General features: G+C 44.4%; 1 protein-coding gene across 3 annotated transcripts in view; it reads left to right on the forward strand.

The window, feature by feature from the left end:
- Positions 1–13925, forward strand: part of PKN1 (protein kinase N1) — a 60891-nt gene that overhangs the window by 16307 nt on the left and 30659 nt on the right. For 2 of the 3 annotated variants that reach the window (XM_080996014.1, XM_080996015.1), the window contains exon 1: positions 8415–8486. The exons of the other annotated variant lie outside the window; for it this stretch is intronic. In XM_080996014.1, the coding sequence (XP_080852140.1) occupies positions 8430–8486 (57 nt within the window). In that variant the 5' untranslated portion in view covers positions 8415–8429. Of the gene's footprint in view, positions 1–8414; positions 8487–13925 lie in introns of those variants that run through there. 3 annotated transcript variants of the gene reach the window in all.

Here is a 13925-nt window from a genome sequence, read left to right on the forward strand (position 1 = left end):
CAATTTGCAGTGCAAATCTTCCTGAAGGCTGTGCTGGACAAAAGGCAACAATTTCCCTTGGTTCCCAGCATCTGAGTCACTTTCTCCGATTTGGCCCACGTCCAGGACAGAGTTGGGGAGAGGGGTGGGAGAAAGTACAGCCTGCTTCATTAATCTGTGGCTTTTAGAGATGGAGCTGCTCAGCAAATAATGCTCCTTACATTTCCTCTCCACAACTGCTGCAGGTTGTAGCCGAATTCCATTTGGCAATGCTTAGAGTCTCCTCCACCCCTTTTGCAAGCGAAGAAGCGCTTTCTCCTGTACTTTCAGCTTATGGATACTAATAGCAAGAATGTCTCCCTCCCCCCTCCACCCCCCCCCCGGGAACATTTATTATAATCTCTTCTGAACTGTAGTGACCCTTGTATGTAGAGCTTGCTGGCAGGATCTTAGGTCGCTTGGCTGCCATCAACTTTTCTCCAAGTCCCCACTATGTTTGTAGTGCAGGATTCGCTCTTAGCTGCTTGTCCTCTGTTCAGGGTGGTTTGGGCCTTCATCTGCAGTTCTGTATCTCTTCAACACAACCTAGTTTGGCCTCCTTGTGACCTCTGTGTGCAATAGTTTGATGTCCTGGATAGCACACAGAGGGTAAGCGGACAGGAAGCTTCTATGGGAAGGACAAAGCCAGCTGGGTCAAACAGAGAGATCTCTTGTGCTTCTTTGGCCCTGAGAATGGCTAACATGGGAATTGGCCTAGATTTGCAGAGGCTGACACCAGCAGACAGCCACACATAGCAAATGTGCCAAGCTGACGCGGATCCCTGAAATCTGTCTCCTCCTCATAGTAGCTTCGGAGTGCTCAGTTACCTGTTCTCTACAAGATTGCAATCCTTTGCTGGGGAAAAGAGGGGCCAAATATGGAGGCAAAAGCAGCCTACCCTTCAGTAGCCAAGAGAATAAAGGCTGCAAAGGCTGCCTTTATTGTACTGCCTTGCGGCACATCTTCGAGGGTCTCATAAACAGATTTTATGATGCTCTGACAGTATCTGCAAAGGTAGGCTAGGTACAAAGATGTCTGAAACAGCACTCTCTGCTAGAGAGGGAAAAGTGCGCTAATGTCTTATTCGGTCATAATATGTCAAGCAGTTGCTAGACCAGATCCCATGTAAGCACAGATAAGCAGTGAAGCCCTCTTTGCTGGATTGCTGCATTCTTTAAAAAGAACGCAAACAAGCCCTGCCAAATACCACGGTGGCAAGGAACTGGACTGCAGGGATAATATTCCCCCGGCAGCTCCTCCTTGACCCCAAAGTGCATGAGAGCACCTTGGACTTTCCAGGCAAGAAAAAAGCAATATTTATCAGGAGTCTCTCTAGAAATAGAAGGATCCTTTCTGCCTCTGAATAGTGCCTGTCAATGTGCAGCCCATATACGGCAGCCCATATACCAGGGGTCTGCAACCTTTAAGACAAAAAGAGCCACTTGGACCCGTTTCCGAAGAAAAAAAACTGGGAGCCGCAAAACTCGTCATTATAAAAATAACTTTTTTGTCACTTTTTTTTATTATTTCTTTGTTTGACCCCTCAGAATTACTCCTCCTCATAGAAATAAACATTGAATTAACAAGTTACCTTTTTTTGTGTGTGTGTTCTTCACTCCCCTTCAAAACAGTGACCAGCGTACATGCCCCCTTTCTTTCTTTTTTTAAAAAATAATATTTATTCCAAATTTAAAATCACAGAAAAAAGAAAAACCATACAGAGTACAAAGAAAACTTTGACCATAACAGAGCAAAAAATAAACAAGTAAAAAGAACAATGAGATAGAATAAAAAAGAAAACTTAACAAAAAATATAAAAATGTATTAAGTTAAAAGTAAAACAAAAACAGGTTAAACCTTTACATATCCTTTTCCCTTTACTTATTTCCATTGACCTCCTCTCACCTCCCAATTTTGTATTCTTGTTCAAATCGTATTTCCAGCAAATCCCTCTAATCTTATTTTCATTTACGTATTTTAAAATTGAAGTAATATAATTAAACCTCCTCTATTTCATCAAATTCATCAACTCATTTTTGCTTAGTCCATTATATCATATCTACCAGAACGACCTAATATTCTTTTTCCAACCTCCTTCTAACATTCTTTTATATTGCAATACTTTTGAAGATATATTTTGAATTTTTTCCAATCTTCTTCCATCAACCCTTCTCCCTGGTCTCGAATTCTGCCGGTCATCTCAGCCAGTTCCATATAGTCCATCACTTTCATCTGCCATTCTTCTCGGGTGGGCAATTCTTGTGTCTTCCAGTACTTCCCGATGAGTATTCTTGCTGCTGTTGTAGCATACATAAAGAAAGTTCTATCCTCCCTTCGCACCAATTGGCCGACCATGCCCAGAAGAAAGGCCTCTGGTTTCTTCAGAAAGGTATACTTAAATACCTTTTTCAGTTCATTATATATCATTTCCCAGAAAGCCTTAATCCTTGGGCATGTCCTCCAAAGGTGAAAAAATGTACCCTCCGTCTCTTTACATTTCCAACATTTACTATCTGGCAAATGATAGATTTTTGCTAGCTTGACTGGGGTTAAGTACCACCTGTAAATCATTTTCATTATATTTTCTCTTAAGGCATTACAGGCCGTAAATTTCATACCTGTGGTCCATAACTGTTCCCAGTCAGCAAACATAATATTATGTCCAAAATCTTGTGCCCATTTAATCATAACAGATTTAACCGTTTCAATGCAGTGACCAGCGTACATGCCCCTTACAATGTAGCGGGCAGGCGGGAAGGTGACGTCGGGATGGTGCGTGACTAACGCACGCACCGCCCCCATGCGACGTCACAGCCAGTACAGCGCCCGCCACAGTGGGGAGTGTCGGGGCGCACAATGCGCCTCCTCCCCTCGCTAGTATCCGCCCCGGAGCCGCGGCAAAGGTGTAAAAGAGCCACATGTGGCTCCGGAGCCGTGGGTTGCGGACCCCTGCCATATACTAATAGGGACTGTTGATGTTGGATGATGCACTGGGTGGGGGGGGGGTGGATCTAGGGAAATGGGTACTCCTTAGTTTCACTTGAATCTTTTCTGATGGAAAATCTGGTTCAGCTGAAAGTGTAACTTTCCATAAGCAAGCCAGAATTCTCCTGGGGAAAGTCAGAGCAAGATGAAGAAGGTGGGGGAGCTCCTGTCCTGCCTGTTTTCCAACATTTGGGAGGAAGGAAGGGCAGTTTTTTCCATTCTTTGTTGCAGTAAAAGTACTTGTGTAGAATACATTTGCATTCTCTTAATAAGCCTGGAATTCTGGAAACCAAGGTGGTGACTTGAGACTTGTTTGCTGCCATCCCATCCCTCCTTCAGACACACACTAGATACACAATTCCTGGCAAGTCTGAGAGATTGGAGACACACACACACACACACACACACACACACACACATATATGCTTGACCATATTATCAAGGGGAATCATGTGAGAAGTATGAATTATAAAATTCAAAATCAATGGATATATAGTATTTACACAGAATTCCTAAGTGCATAATTAATTTTAATATACGGGATTATCTTAGGTGTTCAGGTCTTGTAAGAAAAGGAGCACAGTATCAGTGGAACAACAACGAAAAATTAAATATCAAGAACAAAGTCCCAAAGAATAATTTTTATTAAAACAAAACAAGCAGTATGCAAATTCATCATTCAAGCAGAAGGAGGGAAGGGATTTTGTCTTTGCTTCTAATCCATTTTGCAGTTGGGGATGAATTGAGCAAGGGTTCTCCTGGGATGCTTTTCATATTGTACAAAAGCTAGAATGAAAGGAAGATCTGTCAGAATGACTAGTAGAAGCCTCCTTGCCAGAGAGCAAACAACTTACAAATGCCTAAATAAATGATTGGTGTAGAGGGGAAAACAGGGACTGGAAATCTGCCTTGTTCCTTGTTTGCTTTTTTTGTTCTTCCAGGAAAGTGGGGGCCAGCTATTAAAATAAAAATTATTGGGGGTTGGGGCTCCATGGTCCCATTTTCTCTCTGCGCACCCTTTCCTGCTAATGGTCTATAACAGAGGTGAGGAATTCCAGTCCATGGAAATAATTAGACCACCCCTCCCAGATCTTGGAGGTTGGCCCATCAAGCCATTTCTGACAAGCTACACCCACCTTTCTCGTACCTAACTTCATATGTGACAGCAGCACAGGAAAGTTCACACTGTAGCTGCTGCACAGGAAGATTCAAGGAGGGTGCTCTCAGGAGAGGCCAGCACTGCAAGTCAGCAGGGCCAACACAAACTATTCATTTTCCCTTTCTCGTACACATGCATGTGTATCTCCCACTTATATTCTCTCCCCCCACCTCATTCACTCAGTTGAATCAGTGTGTGCGTGTCCCCCAATCCTATCCCACTCTCCACAGTTGCAGCATGCTAGCCACAGAGATATATCACGATGTCTGCTATATCACACTGGTGAAACATGGTGTTTCTGTCATTGCTTCCTTAGCCCAGTCAGCTTCCATACTTGATGTCAGCCCGATATAGCTGGCCGTGGGTAAAGAAATCACTTTCTACCCTGCAGTAACAAGCACACTATGATTGTGGAGGAAGTGGAATGGGACTGGTTGGGGGGGCGTGTATTCTTGGGAATGCTGGAAGGGGGTGGATTCAGAGGCCTGCCAGACTGGATTAGGCCCCCGGGCAGGTGGTTTGCTCATGCCTGGTGTGCATGTCTAGCATGTAGATTGTGGCTCATGGAGAGTTTGTCTGCAGCTTGCTTACTGCATTGAAATTTGCATCCCACCTTTTCTGCCTGGCGACAGGCCTCTAAAGTGGCTGTCAGTGTGATAATCAATACATGAGAAACTTAAAAGGGTATTCTTTAAGGCAGTGGTGAATTGTGAAGGGTGGGGGTGGGGGTGGCAGATAATAGAAAATGCCCACTCCACAGGCTTTAGGCGCTGCTGCCGAGCCTCTTCCAAGGGATGCTTTTCAAAGGTTCCATGGTGACCATGACAATGAGAGTTGGGGGAGATGAGGTCATACAACAGCTAGAATTATGGACAAGATGGATGATAGGGGGAAAGTGAGGCTGCTGCCCAAAATGGCAGCCAGGCACAATGAATCTCTTCCCTTCCGTAATATGTGGAAATGTAACTTTGTTCCACCTCATAACATTCTAGATTCACCTAATCAGCTGCTTCTTGCCATGGGGGTGGGGGACGGACACTGGAGAGAAATCCAGGACATTGTGACACCATGGCACAAGTTAAGATGTATTCGATGTGCAGTTGCCATTTTGTTGGCAACAGCCACAAACTTATCCTCGCATCTTGTTTGGCCCTCTGTGCCTGTTTCGTTGCTGCGGTTGACTTTTTAAAAAATAAATAAATTCCAGCAATCAGTACAATTAACCCCAGCATTTGTCTTGCATTGGGGTTTGGAGTGTTGAGAGAATCGAGGATTATTTGTGTAGGAGCAGGGAGCTTGCAGCATTTAGAATTGCTGCTTGATAGCCTTGGAAATCTAAGGCTTTCCTAACTGCAGCAAGAGCATTGCCTCGTCCTGCTGCTGCTTCTCCACCCCCCCTCCCTGCTTCCAAATGCTGAGTGCAGAAATCCTGGCAGTAAAGTTAACATCTTTGTGCCCGTTGCTCGTGGCTTTGTGTGGGCTCTTTGCCAAGCTGCATGAATTATTTATTGCACTGCTGCATCGGCAGCTGGTTAATGCCCGGTGGGGTATATTATAAAACTGCCAGTGCCTTAGTGCCTGGGGATCTCAGATATGCATAGTGGGTAGTGCAGGATAGAATCTGCTCCCCTCATTTCGAACTCTGCTCCACTCCATGAAACAACGAAGAACAAAATCCTCTGATTTCCATGACCTCGAATTGAAGCACTGTTGTTGCGACAAGTGATGCTTGTGATTAGATTTTTAATGTCCACAAAGGTTGAAGTTCTGAAGGCCCAATCTTTTCCCCCTAGGGAAACAAAATAAATATTTATTTTTTTAAGAAAAGCAAAAGAAATACAGTTCTTCCTTTTCAAACTTAAATTCATTTTACTGCTTTAAGAACGTAAAGTGTATCATTTATGACCTAAGCCAGGAAGATTTAGAGTGTATTTTTTTTTGCATATTTATAAAATTTAAAAGTGAATGTATTGATTTTGTATGTGCAAAAATTGCAAATATGCCCAATTGTAGCTCATTTCCTTCTTTGGATCTTGGATAAAATTTCACTTTCCCCTCTGATGCTTTGGCACTCATGCCAGAACTCCTGCAGTTTCAGCCCCATCTTCTGACTCTTTCTCTTACCCTCCAACATGACAGGGTAACATGCTGCTCCTTTCACAGTCTTGCATCAGGATGTCTTTTCACAGATATTTGAGGGGAGACATGGAAAGTCTGGCCACAAGGGTAGAGCCAGGTCAAAAGGACAGCAGAAACAGGATATTGTTTCTCGCATCACCAAATTAGACTAAAGGTCACCAAAAGAAGGCAAGCAGCAATTCACAAGCACTGTAATGAAGATCCTGTGTGTTCCTCTCCTGAAGATGGCAGCACTCGCCAGGTGAAAAATGCATCTTGGGTTTGAGTGTTCTGTATGTCATAATTATCATTCTCTAGTGCTGTAGGTTATCTTACAAAAAAATAAAAATCTTAACAGCATTTCATTCATTCTAAAAAAGGAATGTTTTTCAGTCTTTCCCAAAATTTCATTTTTTTCCTCTGTTGGACAATTAAAAAATAACAATCAAGGAGAAATTTCTTCCCTTTCCATCCCCCCCACAATCTACTTGTGATGTTAGATAATGCCAATTCTGGGAAGAAAATTGTTGAGCACCAGAAATGAAATTGCTGCTAGATAATTATCTGGGTGTCTGGCAAGATAAGGCCTTGCCTTCAATCAGGACAAGTTTGAGGATGGTGTAGTAGCCAACTATTGTGGTCACTGAGGTTTTGCCTCAGAAGCAAAGTATAAATATGCATCCCTTTTGTACTCACTGTCTGTCATTGAGTTTTTACTGAGGGGCAGCAGCAGGCTGTGTTGGTGTGTGTTTGAACCACCCCTTCCTCTTCCCCCCTTTTGTACAGATCTCTTGGCCATAATACTCCTTGCTCTGGTAATTTCCAGATTGGATTGCTGTAATATGCTTTATGTGGGCTGCCCTTGAAGACAACTCAGAAACTTCAACTGGTCCACAATGCAGTGGCCAGATTGCTGGCTGGGTTTGCCTTTAGAATAAATATAACCCTGTTCTAAAGCAGTTGCATTGGCTTCCCGCTCATTTCCAGGCCCAACGTGCTCAGGATAGTAGTTTCTCAAACCTTAAATAACTTGGGTCCCAAATACCTGCAAGACTGTGTTCTTCCCTACAGACCCTCCCAGGTGACCTTGATAGTTCCACCTCCCTCAGAGGTTTGTGGGGGCAGGAAAGGGCATTCACTGTGGCAGCGCCTAAGTTGTGGGGTTCCTTCTCTACAGATGTGTGTCTGGCTTCTTCACTACCGTATTTTTCACTCTATAAGACACACCAGACCACAAAACGCAATTAGTTTTTGGAGGAGGAAAACAAGAAAAAAAATATTCTGAATCTCAGAAGCCAGAACAGCAAGAGGGATTGTTGCGCAGTGAAAGCAGCAATCCCTCTTGCTGTTCTGGCTTCTGTGACAGCTGTGCAGCCTGCATTCGCTCCATAAGACGCACACACATTTCCCCTTACTTTTTAGGAGGGAAAAAGTGAGTCTTATAGAGCAAAAAATACGGTATATGGTTTTCAGCAAATGCTGAAGAGGCATAGGGAGATTCCTATGATGCTAGGTTGGAGAGAATGTGATGTGTTTGTGCTCAGATTAAGCTTCACTTAAGTATCCTTTTTTGCATGTTAGGATCTCATTTCCTTGTAGTCTTAGCAGCAGTTGTGGCCTTCCCATTACTGTTACTGAAGCGGTTGGTGGCAGGTATTTTGAGCTGGCATGACATAAGTTAGCACATTGACCTTTGCACGGGTGCAGATGCAAATCATTGCAGTCACATTGCCTATGGTGCTGGTGCAGTTTTAAATCTATAAATCTAGATCAAAGGCAACTCCCCTGCCTGCCCCCACCGTACAGATACTCTCTTGCAAATTTAAAACTGATTCTGATCTTAGATGACCTGCAAAGAGAGGAGGCGAGAAATTGAGAAAACCAAGAACGCTTGCAGGAGGCATCTGGGCGTGCATTCAAGAGATTTAGAGAGGGGCCTAGCTGAGCTTACCCCTTTACAGAGAATTCTTGCATTGTGTTTGTTATGAGGCGTTTATGTAACAGAATACATGAGCTTAGGTCATGCTTGAGTTTCTGTAGTCCCTGCTTTCAGGAAACTGACTACAATTGTGAGCGGGGTGGAGAAAAGGAGTCAGAGCCAGTGTTTGTAGGAAGGCTTCTTGTTGACACTTTATTTTGGTGGTGAGGATGTTGCTGTCTCTGTGCGGTGCAGGCCTGCCTTCGTCTTGGAGCTCACAACACAAGGTTGGTAGAGACTGGCTGTTTGCGTTCTGAAATCCCAACCTTCATTGTGTTTAAAAATTAAAAGCCCAGTATATCCTGTCATTGCCTTTCCGGATCAATAGCAGCAGCAAAGGTGTCTGAATTGTATCTGCTAAAGTCGTGCTAGTTCCAACCGGTACTAGTGGTAGTCTATTTCTGACCCCGCAGTATGGAGGACAGAGCTGGGGGAGGCTAGCCTTGTGGCTGGAGAATAATCAGCAAAAATGTAACTTACTAGGAACAGATGCTTTTGCTTGAGGGAACTTTGGTTGCATCCTGGTTAAGAAATGGCCAGTCTCCAGAGGGAAACTGCTGACACACACCATTTTTTCTTCTTGTCCCTGCTCCAATTAAGTAATAACTTCTGTAATCCTTTGGAATGCCTCTTCTCTCTGTATACTGCATGAGACCTGAGCAGGTTCCCAGTGACTGCTTGGTTACAGGCTCCTTACTCATTCATTCGCTGAGATTTGTCTAGGAGGGTGCTGGATGTCGCTGAAAGTGTGTGCACTTCAGGCAGCCGGATACTTTTGCTGTGTCAAGGTCACATGGTCAATTCCTATGGGGCCTTTAGATTGTTCAGCAGTTCTTGACTCCCTAAAGACCTGGTGACACATGTAGAGCCTGAACTTTGAATTACTTTGCAGAAGAGAGAGAGAGAGTCTGCATGTGCACACACAGACACACACACAGTTTTACTTAGGTTCTAGCAAATTTATGTGCAGAGAATTGTAAGACGCCTTAGTCCTCCAGAGTTGGTTCCTGAGAAAGTAGGGCACTGGATTAGAACTCTGGAGGCCTTCCTTCCTTTCCAGCTGCTACTCTTTTGCTGTGCTGGGTAATGAAAAACCAAGTTTCTTCCTAGTTCTAAGCCATCAGACAGACACTATGGAATATCACTCCTTTTTCATGGGGAGGGACATGGTTTCAATAATGAATTAGACTCTGGAGTGCAGCATAGCTTAAGGGGGTGATTAATTGATGTAAACTAGCACATTCTGGTTGCTATGACTCGTCAAAGAACCCTAAATAATTATGGCTTAAATTGAAGGTTCCAGTTATGTCATCAGTTGATCAACTCCAGAGAGCAGGAGTTTAAATGGACTTGGATTAAATTCCAGACATGGATGTTTGGCTTGCTCACACTCGGACCAGAGCACAGAAGGTCTGCTTTCAGGAGACCAAAAATAACACACGAGTTTTGCTTAGATTGTATTGTGGTTAAGAACACCCTCTAATCCTCTGTCAGGTTACTTTTGAGCACTACCATAAAACACCCAGCACTAACTGTGTTGAGTCCAAGTCGCATGTTACATTTTAAAGCCATGGGGTCATTCTTGCAAGTGGTCCCATGCCTCGATGATAACAGTGGGGAAGATGCAATCCACGTGCATGGGGATCCAGACAGCGGCCCAATTCATGAGCATGATCCTCTTGACTGGAAAGCATCATAACAGGGCAGGGCTGACACCTGTGCTGCCTCCATGTTCTCGGAGCAGCTTGGTGCACACATTTCGGCCTGAAGCCATCTGGGCTGTGTTACTGAGCTCCCATTGTGTTTCTTGACTTGGGAAGAAGTGAATGGCTACATTGTGATGTCCAGGTTCTCAGCTGTTGTGTTGCTCAGGCCAAGGGGGATCGGTGTCTGATGGAGGGGTGGGTCAGTGCTCTTGGAGGAGTCAGGAAGTCCAGCAAAACCCTGCTGTGCTACATTAAGGAGTGCTCCACTGAGTGTTCAGCGTGGACTTTGAACTTGGCACCATGGACTTAAATCCAGGCTGTTCCTCAAGCAACAACATAGAAGCCTGTCTCTAATAATATGGGTCTTTATTATCAGCTCTGTGTGTGTGTGTGTGTGTGTGTGTGTGTGTGTGGTGTGCCTGCATTTCCTGCGGTATTGTGGGAAGCCTGGCATGAGGGCCCACAAGAACATAAGCATAGAGGTCCTAGCATAGGGGCTAGTGATATTCTGAGGGTACTCCATCATGTGAAGCTTAGGGAGGAACTGGCTCAGAATCTGTGGGTCAAATGAGGATTCTTCTCACTCTAGCCATGCTCAGAAGCACTGGAGCAGGCAGCCAGGGTCTCACTCAGGTTCCATTTTGATTTCTGGCCCTGGCAGCACTCAGTGTTTACAAAGAGCCAGATGCGAGATGGAGCAACTGGGGGAGGTCTGGCTGCAGGAAAGACGTGCAGAAGGAATCCCATCTTCTGCCTGGCCTGCAGAGGGAAAAAACAGGTTACATTGGGGAGAAAAGACTTGTTCTAAAACTCCAAGGTCTGCCTACCAAGGGTGCAGAATTAACCTTGGAGCACAAGGGCTTGCTGCCCTCCCTTCGTATCAGCAGCACACGCTATTCTACATTCCTGTGCCCTGTAGCAATGTCTGCTTGGGTTCCTGGCCCTGTTCCCATTGTGCAGTGGTGAGTCTGTTGCTTGGAAAGAGCTGGGGCTTGCAAGCCAGGATATCTTGGTTTTGTTTTTAGAAGAGGAATGCATAGGGGAGGCAGCGCTGCCCAAGCATTAGAGCAAGGAAGTAGTGAAAGATTAGAAATTGCCATCTGAACATTTGCCCCTCACCCTCCAGTTCTGGTATATGAAAGCTATAGGCAGCCTCTTTGATCTTGTGTCCTCAAAAAGGAAGGCTAGAGAAGGATTCTTTTGTGTGCCAGCTGGCTGGCTTGTCTCAGCCTTTGGGCATTCTTAGAGCTATTGTGTGGAAGATAGTTGCTTTCCTTTTATAGCTGTTTGCTGGTCCCAGAGGGGAAAGTCCTAGCGTAGAGCAAATCTGGGAGCAATTGCGATTTCATAAAATTGTAGAGTTGGTAGGGACTCCGAGGGTCATCTATTCTTAAGGCTGTTTTTATATAGAGATTGTGGGTCCTGTTATTGACTCGAGAGTTGATACATGAAATATTCCCCCCCCCCAAATCTGTGCCAAAGATTATTCCCCCCCCATAGCTTTCCTGTAATATATTAATTTGGTTGAGAGGACTACAGTCCATACACATTTATACTAAGCCTCTGCAGAATTCAGTGCAAAATCCATAAAGCAGTCTTTTGGGAAATGGGTGCAAGATGTTGGGGAGATGGTTCATTTGATTTCACGGGCACCCCTGTATTCCAGGCATGTGGTACAGAGCTGCTTGCTCTCAATCCAAGGCATATGAAAGAGCACGTAGGATAGTGATGAGTGTTGTGCCCTCTGTCCTTACAGTATAATACTTGCCCCAGTCATGCTACTACTCCAGTGCTGGCTACAGAAGTCTCCTCTCCCTGGTGTTGACCTTTGCATCGCTGGGGCTGCTGCACTGTGTTAGGGTCAGCGCTGACTTCTGTGAAGGAAGCGGGTGAGTCAGCAGCTCCATTTCCTGCATTGCGTCAGGAGGTGTCCAGAACAAGTACTGAGGCTCTCTGGGCTGTGACCTGGCCTGATTCCAACCCACAGCTGAGTGAACTGGCTCTGCACACATGCTCCAGGCTGCAAGAAGGCAGAGCTGCAAGTGTAGGTTTAGTGAGGCCCGTTGGTCACACCAAACTGCTGGGTTCATTCCCACATCTCCACAAGACAGTTGACTCCGTAGGGACTTTGTTATACACCTGCCTCTCAGAGAAAGAACTCTCGGCTGGTCTTTGACTCTCAAAGCGACTTTTTCTTAGAGCTCCTTGCTTGCTTCACTTATAGTCCACACTGCAGATTTTCTGGGCAAATTATTGCAGCGACTTCTCTGGCTGCTACAGCCAAGACTGCTGTAAACTCACAACCAGACTACATGTACAGTGGTACCTCAGGTTAAGAACTTAATTCATTCTGGAGGTCCGTTCTTAACCTGAAACTGTTCATAACCTGAGGTACCACTTTAGCCAATGGGGCCTCCCACCGCCGCACCACTGCCACACGATTTCTGTTCTCATCCTGAAGCAAAGTTCTTAACCTGAGGTACTATTTCTGGGTTAGTGGAGTCTGTAACCTGAAGCGTATGTAACCTGAAGCTTCTGTAACCTGAAGCATCTGTAACCCGAGGTACCACTGTAATGTTCAATTAAAATGTGTGTTTTAATTATGCTACTGTTACTTAAAGCGGCCCTGTGGGTCCCTGATCCTGAACGTCCTTCTGGTCTAGATCAGGACCCTGCACTGATTTCTTGCTGCATCTGCTCCCACCGTCCCACCGCCCCAACTGCTATTTGCCTGCACACTGTAGAAATAATAGCTGGGAGGGGGGAAGACTTTTAGCAGGCACCTGGTGCAGCAGCCCCACTCTGCATTGGGAACACCTTATGCATCAGGCTATCACACAGCTCCTTTTCCTTTGAAGTTACAGTGCCCAGTGTGAGTAATGTAGATTTGATTTATAGCTGCTCTGATCCAAAAAAAACCCTACCACTTCTTTTTTGGCATGTATGAGTTTACAGCAGATCTGGTCAGCTTTGTGCAGAAGTCATTAGTGTTTGCTACTGAGTGTCTTCTGTTATCAAAAATGCCAATTTCTTTCTCTATCTTCAATCCATAACTTTAGTAGTAGTTTTCAACACATTAAAACATCAAATAAAACAGTCCAGAATGAAACAAATTCAAGCTTCAAGGAAAATATTTCAGATCCTTCTCTAAGTGACATTTTGCTTTCCCCATATTTATTTACCTTTTTAATTTATATAGCTGCCCCATAGGAGAAGTACTCTAGGAAGCCAATGTGGTGTAGTGGTTTGAGTGTTAGATGAGAACCTGGGAGATGAGGGTTCAAATTCATTCACCATCATCATACTTTATTACGGTCAAAGACCAGCTCTAAAAGCACAACTGGGGCAGCTTTCACAAGAATAGAATATACATGTAAAGCAGTGTATAAGAACAGCTTAAAGATTAAATTCATTCATGAAACTCACTGAGTGACCTTGGGCCAGTCACAACCTCCTAGCCAACCTCACAGGGTCATTACAGGGATTAATTGAGATGGGGAGTGAACCATGTACTCCTTGGGGGGAATGGTGGGATATAAATGCAATAAATAAGCAAAACTTGCCTGGCACCTGGGTAATTTTAAACACTGCTTTTTACTTCACCCTGTTTTTTCTGATTGAAAATTATTTTAACCAATTTTTATATTGTTGGCAGTATGCAACTAAGTTCAAAGCAGAGTAGACCCATTGAAATCAAGGAACCTAAGTTAGGGCATTTTTATTTATTTAGATTAGTATCTGGTTTTTCCACTAGATGGTATTTGAAGTGCCTTACAGTAAACATGCAATTTTGAAAAGGGATTCACCACTGACAGAAAAACTCTGGTTTTTCCTATTCCTTCATGCTGACAGTTTTTTAAAAAAAATCAGCGGGGGGGGGGATGGGACTAAAATGTGCTCTTGCAAATTCTGAGCTAGATACCATCGTGTTGAAGGTTGAAATTGGGAAGCTGAAAGCTT

The sequence above is a fragment of the Podarcis pityusensis genome (genome assembly GCF_964106645.2).
Source record: "Podarcis pityusensis genome assembly, chromosome: 2".
In the NCBI taxonomy this organism is placed as follows: Eukaryota; Metazoa; Chordata; class Lepidosauria; order Squamata; family Lacertidae; genus Podarcis; species Podarcis pityusensis.